Source organism: Oryzias latipes, chromosome 4, assembly GCF_053564925.1.
Source record: "Oryzias latipes strain Hd-rR chromosome 4, Olatipes_Hd-rR_3.1".
Classification (NCBI taxonomy): domain Eukaryota; kingdom Metazoa; phylum Chordata; class Actinopteri; order Beloniformes; family Adrianichthyidae; genus Oryzias; species Oryzias latipes.
The window spans coordinates 24,424,276-24,437,342 of record NC_136240.1 but is presented as its reverse complement, the minus strand read 5'-3'; the positions used below and the strand labels follow the sequence as shown (position 1 = coordinate 24,437,342).

Here is a 13,067-nt window from a genome sequence, read left to right as displayed (position 1 = left end):
AAGAAATACTGCATTTATGTGGTGTTGGAATGATCAGAAGAATGCTTGGTGCAACCAGCACCACATGAATGCAGTATAATTTTCTACACCTAAACAAAGGTCAATGTTTCTGTAGTGCACTGGCAATGGGGACCTGAAATATAGGGAGAGTAAAACAATAATTAGGATTATCAATATTAATGAATCTAGTTTGACCGGCTGCTTATGGCCCCTTGGCCGTAGTTTGCCCACACCTGTTCTAGATGAAGCAGAAAAGAAGACAAATCTGTGACCAACAAGAATAAACAGCGACAAGCAGCTGTGCAAATTTTAATATTCTGTACCTTAATTTTACATAATCTGTCGGTTAGTTCATACAAGTAAGAAAGCTTCAACCCTTCATTTGTTGTTTGAAGGTGTGACAAAGATTTATCTAAAAAAACAAACTGTAAACTGATATTAAAAATAATCTTTATTCATAAGGTGGACAATCATTAAGATGAGAATCTAATGTAACTCAAGAATGTCTCTAAAAGTTCTTATCTGTGCTTTAATTGGAAGTTCTTCTAGCTTTCAGTTTTTTTTCTTTCAGCAAAAACAAATGAGATCATACTCGTTAGGAGAGGTTTTGCAAATAGCCTGCAATATCCAACAGACACATGCCATCATGGAGGGATCATCTTGTACAACTCCAAACATTTGCAGCCATCATAACACAGAGAACACTTTCAATGAAGACAGGTTGAGACATTCTTTAAAAAGGGAATTTACAGATTGTGAAATGACAGGCTAGGTAAGCTCTAGTTCAGGAGGGAATTGCATTTAACAGTTAGAAACAATTGCTCCAAAGCCGTCTGCGACAGATCTGGCTGCAGGCCCTACTGGGAAGAAAAACCCCAAACAAATGGTAGAATTACACGAGCATGCCTTTAGCAAAGGAAGTGTGTGTGTTGCATCGACGTGGGTGTGAGCAGAGAGCAGGCGGCAGCAGTCAGGACTTGTGTTTGCAGATTAGCAACAATGTTTACTGTGAGTAATGAGCTTATGTCACTTATGGAAGGATTGAGTGAGACTGTATCTCCTCAATGCCTGTCATGAGCCGCCGTGGGCGTTGGGTGATACTGCTCTATTAGGAGACTGACAAAATGTGAAAAGACACATTTTTCTAGATGAGCCACTTGTGGGAAACAAATACACTAAAGAACTGTACAAAACAAATCTTCACGCTTCTTGATGAAGGTGGTTTTGTTTGTGGCTTTCTAAAGGGTTTAAGAAATTAATTGAAATCTCTTTGTAAACAAAAAATAAGCTCAATGTCAACTGACCTGAATGTTTTTGAGTAAATGTAATTTTCACAGATTTTTCTCCTACGTTTACAGCTTTGCTCATAAGGGAAATTTATTAAAACAAACTAACAATATTGCCCACAAAAACAAAACGGTGAAAACAGAATAAAATATAGAAAACAGAAAGATTTGATTATTTGTGAAACTTTGATGTTAAGGTTAATGGTGGTGCATAGTCAAATCTAAATTAATAAAATTGGGTATTACTTTCATTTTCTGAAACAATCTTTACTAATTGAGGTGATACCCTCAATCTGAATTACTACTCTTCATTCCGTCAGTGTCCAAAAATGTGTTTATAAACCCCTTACCTAAAAAAATGTTTGTAACTGCTATACCTAGTTAAAGAATAAAGATGTGACAAAGTTTATCATGTCGTGAGTTATGTGAATGATAAGTTTTCCACAAATAGTTTTATTTTGAAAGATACTTTAAAGGTTGGAAAGCTTTAAATTAAGATAGAAATTTTAGGAGGGAAAAAAAAGCTATCAATAGAAACCTTTTAGTTGTTCAACAAATTCTTGCAGTCCAAAATACCCTTTCAGATAGTTAAACAAACAGACATGTAAAGATTTGATCATAATCTTAAACACATAAAACCCAAGCGTGAAATGTTTTAAGACATGCACTAATCATCTGGATTGGTTGGGAAACAAAAACTCATTTTGCATTTACACATTCCGAAAGACATGAAACTGATGAACACCACAGCACAGAAGCAGATTCATATAAATCATTATTAATCATCTTGTGCAAAGTTGAAAGGATAATTAGTGTTGCCAAATATTTTCTGGAGGACATAGACTGAAAAGGGAAGATTGATTGATGCTTTTTATAAATATTTAGTGCAATCCTGGGTAACCATCTTTTTGATCGCAGCGTTCCTGTCTTTCCAACAACTCCAAACTAATTGGACAAGTGATCTCAGCTCTGTGCGCGTTATTTGTTGCAACTTAACAGCAAATGCCCTGAGCTGATGTCAGTCATTCACTCTCAAGTTCATGATTAAAGAAATGGTGAGCAAAAACAGAGAGAGAGGTTAAAGACTGAAAAAAAATCCAAAGTATGATTTAACTGCTTTAAAACATCTGTTCAAGCTTGTGTGAGCCAGCTTCAACACTTCACAAAATAATTCCTTCAGTTTGAATTGTGTTAAAAACTCCCAAGTATTTTTTTATTCAGTTTTCTCTACGTTGTTCACATTCGTGTAATAAAATAAAGAAAACAAAAAACGAAAAAGTGACCCCGTAATGTAATCGTGTGACCTGCAGGGGGCCTTTCTCAAAGATATGATGCTTTAGGCATGTTCTGCCCTTAAATTAATCACTAAAACAACCTACTTTATTACTTTTTATCATCTTTTTTTTTTAAATCTTGTTTCATAGATTACCCTTAATAAAAGGATTAAATAAAAATGAGTCTTGTGGATTGTTATTTTTTTTCCTAAACACACCAATATGGTAATAATGTAGAAGTTTAAAAGAAGGTCGACAAAACACTTAACAATATATATTCAAATGGATGAAAACAAAGCTTTACATAGAAAAACATGTAAACGAAAAAAATTTAAATAATCAACTTGAAGTTGTTGGTTGTTTTGTTTTTTAAAACATTTTCTGTTCTTTTATTCATTTTTGTGTGAATCCAGGAATTTATACATGTTGTTTTATCCTTAAGCAGAATTAGATTACAATTTATAAAAGTTAGAGGTTTTAGGTTTGCAGCGAATTAACAAAAGAAATTGGGTAAATATTAAACCACTGAATGTTCCAGTTGATCTTTTTGGCAAACTTTGAGGAATATATTTATTATACACTTTCTCACAAAAGTCAATCAGAGAGCATTTAGTTTTGAAATCTGCCATGACCAAACATCAGTTTCACACTTGAATAGGGCACAGACTGAACCCCTAAGGAGCTCAACAGTAGCTCACTACTGCCATCTTTAAATGACAAATAAAACTGCATTTGCAAATCAGTTTGTTCTGGCTTTTGTGTTTCACATGAGCGAGACCGTTGATGTGGAATATTACCGATTTGATTTAAGCTACAGACTCAAATGCAATATTTAGCTTATATTTAGCTTTCTGATACAATTTATTCAATCTGTGTGTTTACTTAAAAAACCTCAAAGAAATCTCCTTTTCACTCCTCCCTTCTTTCCTTAATCTTTTCTCAAACTATGTGTTTCCATGTGTTACAGCGTTGCTGGAAAACAGAGAGAGAGAGAACTGAGTCGTGATAGGAGCAACAGATCTGACCCACAAAACAAAACCACAGAGGATAAAATTGCAATACTGTTTCTCTTGGCACCAGAGACGCTATTCTTAAGGTAAAGTTCACTGTCAAACCCATGTAATCCAGATAGGCTGCCTCACATGAAGGAGTTGTCCAACTTGGGATGCCACTGGGACTGCAGACCACCACACAGCTAATGCAACCCAGCCCTGTCTCTGTTCATGGCACTCAGGGCAAACCATAGAAACGGTGGATATAACGCATATCTATCTGGACAAAATTGATGCATTCTATGTCTGAAAGCAATAAAAAAATCACAGCACTTTATATGGAGTCTTGCACACGAGCACATTAATGAGCCCAGTGAGACAGAAAACCAACTCTCAAGTGGTGAATGAGTTAATTCGCCTTCAGTGAAACAGACCCACTGCAGCAAGCGTGACACTGAGGACTGATTGGATGGCAGTAATGTAAACACCAATCAAAGAAGTGAGTAAACATGACCAATGAGCTGTGGAAAAGACAATGCCACTCATAACTCATGCAGTAGATCGGGAAATGTTAGCAGTCATCCAGTTTTCTCCAAAAAATGTCTATGCGCTCCAGAACAGGAATGTCTTTGGCCTGTCAGGAGAGGTCAAGTTTCTGCGCATGTTAATGAATGTGGCATTTGAAAATTTTACAAAATTAAATTCACTTATGTGAACTCAGCCTTAAAATAGTAGACTTGTTAGAGGTCTAGATACTACTTGGTCTTAAAAATTCCTTTTTTCAGAGCTACGATGTGGCCAATTGTACTAAGAAAAAGAGCAAAGTAGGCTTGCAAATGCTAGCATTTATTCTTAAATGCAACATTTGGCTTAACCAAAAAGTGTTATTACTGTCAAAAGATACAGAATTGAAAAAAGGATTTTAAAAAAGAGTTTTAAAGTAAAATTTACATGAGTGGCTTATCTAAAGTCAGAAATATCGACTTTCATCCTATTTTGTTGGAAACCCTGGTCTCCTGAAGCTTAGCGGCTGCAGCCGCCTGCTGCCATAAATAGTGAGATCACGAGTTTACCTGAAAGGAGCCATAAATGGCAAGTTATGGATGAATTCCTTCAACTTTCTTTCTACCTGCAGGACTTCTTCTCTGCTTCATCTAAAGTGCCATGATTCAGCTCCTGCAGCGGGGAAAAGTAAAGTCCATGTCTGAATTTTGTGCTGTGGGATGCAGCGCTGCTTTCCTAAAGCCTCACAAAAATGAAAGTACTTGTATGGTACAGTTTAATGACTAGAATAAGTCTCAGTACTCCCCACTTTCACTTTGCCTCATGGCCCAATAAAGGCATATGCTGTGTCTAGGGTCTTGAGCACAAAAAACTGCAGATGTGAAACAGCATGCACTATAATCAAATAACTGGAATACTAAACTTTCACGGCACTACTAGTCCAAAATACAAAACCTAAAACAGAATTGAGTCTTTTTCAGCTGTTTGCATCTCTTTGAGAATCTCATTTTGATCTTCTGATGAGGTCACAGAGGGTCAGAGATGGGCAAATTTTTTATTTTTAAAAAGTGATACGGTTGCTGCAGCGCGGAAAGGTCCAACCTACTTACACAGGACAAATAGGGAGGGGCTTCTTGTACTTTTCCTACTGTTTACTAGCGTGTGCCTGCCACCTACAGTTGGAAGAGGTTTGGTTCAAAATGTCGAAACTGTGCAAATGTAGCAATTTAAACACAAAAAGGTTCTGCTAATTGCTAGCATCCTTGCAATGGCAGATATGGATTTGTATCATGTGAGGAGAGTGACCTTGGTTAATCTTTACTTGGAAAACAAATACAGACGTCGTAAGTCTGAGATCACCAGATAAACCCAATCCATGAGTCACTACCAAATTTGAGTTCCGGATTAGTCAAAGTTCAACCTGGTTTAACTGGAAACGTGCGTTCAATAAACACGCGTTTTGTACATAGAGCAAAAGAGTAGAGTAAAACTTTCTCTTACCAAAATTGCCTCCAAATGGTTATAGTGGTCTAATTTCTATCATCTTTAATTGACTCATTTTAACCGGTAAAACAACTAAACATTTACGTTAAAATTTGTAAAACTAGTCGCAAACTTTAAAATAATTGCTTTTATGGAGACATACAGACAAGAATCAAATACATGTTTGTCTGTTGAACTACACAAAAGCCAAGTCATCGTTGGTCTAAACCCTACAATGTCTTCTGCCCACACAGGCTACTGGATGATATGCAGAAAGTCAAAACAACTGAATCATCATGCCAAGACGGCTTACATAATAGGCCGGCAAACTGTAGTAAGTTATGGTTTTACCCCCCATGTAAGTGAGTAAATTGCTGACAGGCTCCACTAAAAGTCTCTAAACACATCAACAGAGAGCACAAACACAGCAGAGCTTTGTGGGGAAACAGGCGTGTTAAATCCTGTGTGTCTCTGGCGTGGGAGCCTTAGCAAACCCAGATGAGGGAGAGACCAAAGGGGGAGAGAACAAGGGAGAAGATAATAGGATTATGATTCATGTTTCATAGAGAAAAATGCAGCACAGAAGACTAGATGATTATGCAACACCTGTATTAGCCTATAATCAGAACTTCCACAGATTCATGAAGCCCTTAAAGTGAACTGTGACTTTACCACAAGGAACAAAACAGCTAAAAAAGTTCAAATTAGCCTGGATTACCTAAAGACAATAAAAGTACAGCATCATGTTTTATCTGTTGCTGCCTTCAGCTTTCTTACGGCTGCCTTCAATTTATCTATTCGAGTAAATGCTTTTGCAAAATTTGCCATTGGAATAAAATTAAGGTGGTTACATTCTTTAAAATGAGATTAACAATTACATTTGATCAACAAACTTAAAGTTTGATAGTTCTGCTGTGACCACTTCTAACCAGTGGTTAATGTTCTCTTCTGCACAGAAAACATTGTTGTCATCTGCAAAAACAAATCACTTTAATAGGTCTGTCACCTTACAAATATCATTGATGCGTAAAGTAAATAATTTTGGGCCCTATATTGATCCTTGTGGGACTCCACAGGTAATTTTAGCATTTCTTAAACAAATATCCCCAATCTTTATAAACCGTTTACAATTTCCCATGTAGCTTTTTAACCAGCGAAGTGCAACACTTCTTATGCCCTATTTTGTTCCAATTTCTTGAATAAAGGAAAAAAAATATACATATCATGGATGATAATGTTGATTCCCATAAAAAACAACCATTATTTGTCACTATAAACAAGTAATATAAGACTTGGAAATATTGCTTCAGCTCATAGATCGACCTATTGAGGCGTTTACTGTTAAAATAAAGGGTGAAAAGCTCTCTTTGTTTTCTTAACATGATTTTGATATTGCAGCTGTTTGTATTTGGCCCTTTGGTGTCAGTCTTACTATTCCCTCTCCAACATGACCCCTGCAGGAATTGAAAACAGTCTTCACTTTGTTCTCAGTGACAACTCTGTTCAACGGAAACCGGCACCCACACTCCCCGTCTCAGAGCAGGACTATGGCTCAGGCTGTTGGCAGTAAGTCTGATGAAAAATCTGGCCCCAACGGGAATTCCTTGAAAAGTGCCGGCAGCAGGAAGAGGACTGGTGGGAAGGAGGAGAGAGGTGCTGAATAGCTCTTGTGAGAATCATTTTTCCCTAGAAGGGAAACAGACTGGAAATTGCTCCACATCACTGCTGCCACAAATCCTGTGGAATCAGCTGTGCAGATGAGTTGGGCAACATGTGGCAGGAGTCTTTCAGAAATGGATTTATTGTCTTAAAAATAAACTCAAGAGCCCTGAGCACGTACAAGGCTTTCCAGTCACTGAATCTGTGGCCTCAGCATGATCCTTGGTGTGGGTGCTGGAGGCAGAGTCACCGCCTCAGACCAAAGAGGATGTGGAGAGATGACTCGCCTATTCTCTCAATCACAATTTCCTATTTGAATTTAGGACTCCTTGAAATTTGCATCACTCTGGGTTTTTAGGTTATTTTATTAATAATATCGTCTGTCTATCTAGTACCAACTAAGAGTACAACTAACAACCTCACATTTCCAGAACAAGCAGTTTAGCAACTGGATCATTGATCTCAAAATGTACCTATTGGATTTAAAGAACAGGTTACTGCAATTGCCAAGTAACATGTGGATGTGCCTGAAGCAGCACTGCCATGTGGACCATTGATATATTAGCAAAAACCAATCTACCCTTTAGGTTCTGTTGGGTCCGCCACACCTGCCTATCACAAAACACACCCTTAGTTCCACACAGATTTGAGCTCTAAAGACAATAAAATGGATGACTTAAAAGAAAATGCACCCCCCTAGTTGTAATGGATGAAAAAAATTAAAAAAGGTTTGGAGACCATGCTGTGAACAATTATTTCTGGTGTAAACTTGGAATTTTTCAAATAGGAGGTAATGGAAAATCGCACCCTTCTAAAGCCTGCCTCCAGTGGTCATTTAAGGAACAACAACATTTAGACTGGTTGGTTGGCCTTAAATTTGTAAAGAAAATGTAGGATTTTTTTGTGAAAAACAAGCCAAGAAAATCATAGCAGTAGGTTTAAAGGTTGTCATCTGGACTTGGTTTTTTGAAGTTGAAGACGTTTCACCTCTTATCCAAAAGGCTTTGTCAATTCTGAAATAGCTGGTAAAAGAGTTGGTTAATATGTGCTCATGGGGGAGGAGTCAGACCTGAAACTGGATAGCATTGTCTACTTAGACTACATGGTTTCGGGTCGTTAGGAGTCTTTTGTCCTCAGCTGGGGTTGGGGCGACAGTAGCTACCCTCCCCAACCTGGGTCATCTCTTTCAGCTGTTAATTACCCAGGTTAAACTGGTTCGGTTTGTTTGGGTTTCAGAACACTACTGTAGATGGATGGAAGAATAAACCGGAGACCGCCATTCTTATTAAGAGAAGGGTTCTCTTTCTTGACAAAGATGGCTTCTTTCACTCCTCGACTAAACCATACTTTCTCTCTGGCTAAAATTCAGACTTCACTATCCTCAAACAAGTGGTTTTTGGCCTTCAGGTGGAGGTGTACTGCAGACTTAAGTCCATTTGTGTTGGCTCTGCGATGTTGGTAAAGCCGCTTGTGTAGAGGTTGTTTGGTTTCTCCGATGTATTGGTCATTACAATTCTTTTTGCAGTGGATAGAGAACACAACATCTTCAGCTTTAAAAACCAAGTCCGAAGACAACCTTTGAACCCACAACAAAGATGGAATCTACCTGGATGAATGAGAGTCCTCATTGACGAGCCAAGAAAATGTTTGTGTTTTGACTTGCTTTAAAATTTCTATGAAAATATTAATTATAATCAACCTCTTCTGACCTAAGCTCATTTTTTGACCTAACCCATTACACACGTAGTCCCAGGGCCCCTGTTAAGCATAATTAACTACTGTGGTAGTACAAGCCAAAATCTGATGTCCATACATGTGGAAATCAGGTTGTTTAGAGGTTCATATTTGTTGTATTTGTAACCCAAAAATTAAAATATCAAGTAGCAAATAACATAGATGCAGGTTTCCCTGATTCTTTCAGTCTCATTTATCTTGTTGATTTAAGAAGCAGATATATTTTGTATTTGAAAATACTGTATTTATGGATTTATTACATCTTACAACTTCTAACTGTGTTTTCACCCTAAGTGCCATGATGATAAAGAAGGAGCAGTTCTTTCTGGGGACACTAAGTCAGATGGAATGGAAGAGGGGGAGGGAGGCGGCGCCGACAGATCTCCTGGGATCACTGTGGAGCTCTGACACAAAAAGGAGATTGTGGCACAGACTGACCCTTCCAAGAAACATTACTTCCTGTCCCATCAGCCTCAAACATCCTCCACATGTGAGCTTCTGGCTTCCCAGAGCTAACAGATCCTTCTAAATATTGTCGCCTGTTGAACAGTTCCAGCAGCAAGAGCTGATGATGCATCGACAGAGGCCCTTAAAGTGAGCTATGAAAGAGTTGAGTGAAACTCTGATAAAAATGTATCATCGTTACCCATTAACCTGCTGTATGCTGAAAAATTGATGATGGAAAACTGAATCTAAAAACAAAAAAGCACTGGTTTTACTGGAGAAGTGCAGAAATACATTTGAATCTTAAGTGTGTAACTCTGACGTGGTAACAGCAGTCAGATCATCACCCAATTTTAGGTGGGTAACTGAAAATGTTTAGGAGATCACTCTACCTTGACGTGACTCTGAGCACCCAGGTTGTAGATCTCAGTTGGCTTCACTTCGTTGATGATCTTCACCAAACATGTGCTGTCAGTCAGATCCCCATAATGCAACTTCATGTCTGTGGAAAAGCAGTCATGTTTAAGAAGCACAGAAACAGCTTTGGAACTGTTTAATGCTTTCACATCCTAAATTACCAACAAAAACTGGGATTAGGTTAACAAATTACATTTGTTAATTATGTGCCCTAACAGAGAGTGTGTTGGTGGAGGTGGGGAAGGGGTGCTAAGAAAAATAGTGTTTTTTTTTTTTTTTTGGGGGGGGGGGGGGTATCCCCAGCATCAACCTTGACCTTAATGGAGCCTGACAACTAGAGAATGCTTACTTTGGTGAAACTAAAATTACAGAATCGCTGTATAAGACTGCATTAGCAAATACTCCAGTACTGTAAAATAAAGAAGTTCTTAGAAATGATTATTACTATGGCTGGGTATCATCAATAATTTCCAGAATCGATTCGATTCATCAGAGTGGGACCTTGCTGCTCTTTTTGTGGATCTTTGTGTACTTTTCTGTGTTTAGTATTTTTAGTTCTGGTTTGGTGGTGTCAGCTGATTGTATGAGAACTGACGATGGCCGCCTTTAAACCACTGAGTGGCCCTTCAGTCCTTGAGGAGGAAGCTCTTGTAAAAGTTGTCTTCTGCTCAACTCTCTGCTCTACTTTGTGGTGCCTTCACAAAATGTTGTTGTGTAGTAAAGTGAGTTGCTTTGTGTTCTGCCCACATATTTTTTATGTGTTTTTCTTCATTGTATTTAGGTAAAACTGTAGAGGTGAACCATCTTTTCCACTGGTTTTCAATGGGGGGTTTTTTGGGGTCCAGGGAGTTTAATGTTTGTCATTATTTTTCCCTTTTGCTTTCATTTTCAGTTTAAGCATTTGTGGATTTAGATAGTTATGTTTTGTCTGCTATTTTAGCCTTAGATTCACCCTGAAGCTGTTTACGATTTATTATTAATGTTAATACATGTTTTTAGTGTATTTTTTCTTTTTTGTTGTTGGCCTAAAACCAGGGTATGTTATTTCTTTGTGTTGTTCCTCTGAAATCCATTTAGACAGAAAGAAATGGAAATAGCAAACACGTCTCAAACTGCCTTTTGGACAGAGCTTGTCTCTTTGTTTGCTTAATATATTGTAAACAGCAGGAATAAGGGATTAAAACGTTTGATTTTTTGAGAGATTGTGTTGCTCAAAACCTTCCAAACAAAAAAGTTGGCTTTATATGCATTTGTGATGTGCAGAGGAATGAAGAACTTACTGCCTTCGGTGTGCGTCTGTGGGTTTTGGTAAAGATGCTCGATTCGTCCTGTGTTGAAGGAGCTGGAACGTCTCATAATACCATGAACCTGACGTCAAAGAAAAATAGGAAAAAGGACTTTAAACATACAAGTTCTTGTTAGGGCATTGCTGGGTGCATCTAAATTTATTCAGATTTTTAAAAAATGTTTGGAGAGGCTTGTTTTAAAGCTGTTGCACTGGTCATCCTTATTAATCCCAGCATTCGTCTATCAAAGATGTCCATAAAACTTGGCATTTCGAACTCGATGGTATTGGCATGCCGCTTGGCTCCAGCTGACTGGCTTTTGTTCCCTCTGATCTGGGATCTGCACTCTGTACTCCAAGGGGAATTTCTGAGGAAGATCTGCTCGGTGAAGATAACACCACCTGATCCGAGGGGAGTCCATTAGAGGGAGGACAATGTGGCCTGACCGCACTTCCTTTATTCACTGTGTGCTTCCTGCCTGCCTCTGCACTTGTCTTTAGTGCCAACCCCCCAGCTCCTCCACCCCTTCCCCGTTAGCATCTCCAACCTGGACCCAATCCACTTCCTTTCTGTTGCCCGCAGGCAGCTGCTGTGACCGAGTGTGCCAAGATGGTAAAGTATTTCCTTTATGTCACTTAGTTAGAAAATACAATTCAAGTTTCTATTCCTTCAAAGAAAAAAACTCACAGTCAAGCCTTCAATGTTTTTGGAAAATGGTTTTATCTTTTTGTCGCTGAAATTTTAGAAGAGAGGTTAATGTTTCTTGTAGTTTCCAAATGCTTTAGTTTATAACTCAACTGAGAGCAAAGAGATGCAAAATTTCCACATTTTTGACCCATTTCTCAGAGGCGCACACACACATGTGATAAAACAATGATCTGTAGCTCTTGCTGCACAGACACACAAAGCAGGGGTGCTTGGAAAATGTTTTAGTGATTAGAAAGCACCTTTGCTGTCGGCTCCACATGATAACGGCGTGTATGATACAAGGGTTGAGTTTTTACGCTACGGCGCAGAGCAGTTGGTGACCTCATCTGTAAGGACGCAAAACAACAACCACTTCCCAGTGGACTGTTTGACCCAGGGTTAAAGGTCAGAGGTTAAAAAGCTCATGCAATAAGAGGGGTCTTATCAGGTGAAGGTGCGAGTCGCCCAGTGTATGTAAGAGCTGTCAAATTACATCAGGATCCCTCTGGAGTTCCCACAGGCTGGCTGGACGCGGCTTATCGAGGGAATGCTGCTCTGTGTCTGCTGGCATCCGCGAGTGTCTGCGTTCAGCTGTGTGAGCGTCTGCGCTCCCAAACATTGTAGTTCTCAAGAGCCTGCGGGGCAACAATTTTGCCTCACCTCATAGCCTTTAGCAAGCAGGAACTCAGCAAGGTAGGAACCATCCTGAAGAGACATGAGAAAAAAAAAAACAATAAACAACTGTACACAAATGATGATGAGATATTTAATAAAAACTACAGAGAAGCAGGAGCCTAAGCTCAGGACTCAAAAGACGACAGATATTAGAAGAACAGCTGATATCAAGCACAAATAATGACATGAGTTTGAGAAAAGAGCTGTTTAAATGTTCAAAACAATAAAGGATTTGGTCACATCGCTTTTTTCATTAGAAAAAGTCACAAAATCAACAACTAGTAGTCCATTTGTCATCTTCTGAATCAAATAAGTATTTTTCCTCCTCATATTGGAGAGGAAAATAGATTTTTTCTAACTTTGACCTTACTGCACTAACTTCTTGTTCTGTTTTTATTTTTTTAAGCCATTAAGTGGTGTTGTCCCACTCCACATCTTCAAAATGTCGTATGTCCACTTCTTCCAACTTTATTTTACACCTTATTTTATCCGACACACATGGGATTCTGAAGAGCACAAACGAAGCCTGGAAGGTGCCGGGCACACTCACAGAAGCTTGCTCTGCCCATTCCAACAACATTCAGAAAGCAGTAAATGGGTGGGACGCAACCACCTACCAATCAAAAA

General features: G+C 38.6%; 1 protein-coding gene across 1 annotated transcript in view; it reads right to left on the bottom strand.

The window, feature by feature from the left end:
* Positions 1-13,067, bottom strand: part of gmds (GDP-mannose 4,6-dehydratase) — a 176,353-nt gene that overhangs the window by 146,169 nt on the left and 17,117 nt on the right. Inside the window, exons 2-4 of the mRNA XM_023954387.2 lie at positions 12,426-12,470; positions 11,073-11,160; positions 9,768-9,877 (exon numbers count right to left, since the gene is read on the bottom strand). Of these exons, the coding sequence (XP_023810155.1) occupies positions 9,768-9,877; positions 11,073-11,160; positions 12,426-12,470 (243 nt within the window). The remainder of the gene's footprint in view (positions 1-9,767; positions 9,878-11,072; positions 11,161-12,425; positions 12,471-13,067) is intronic.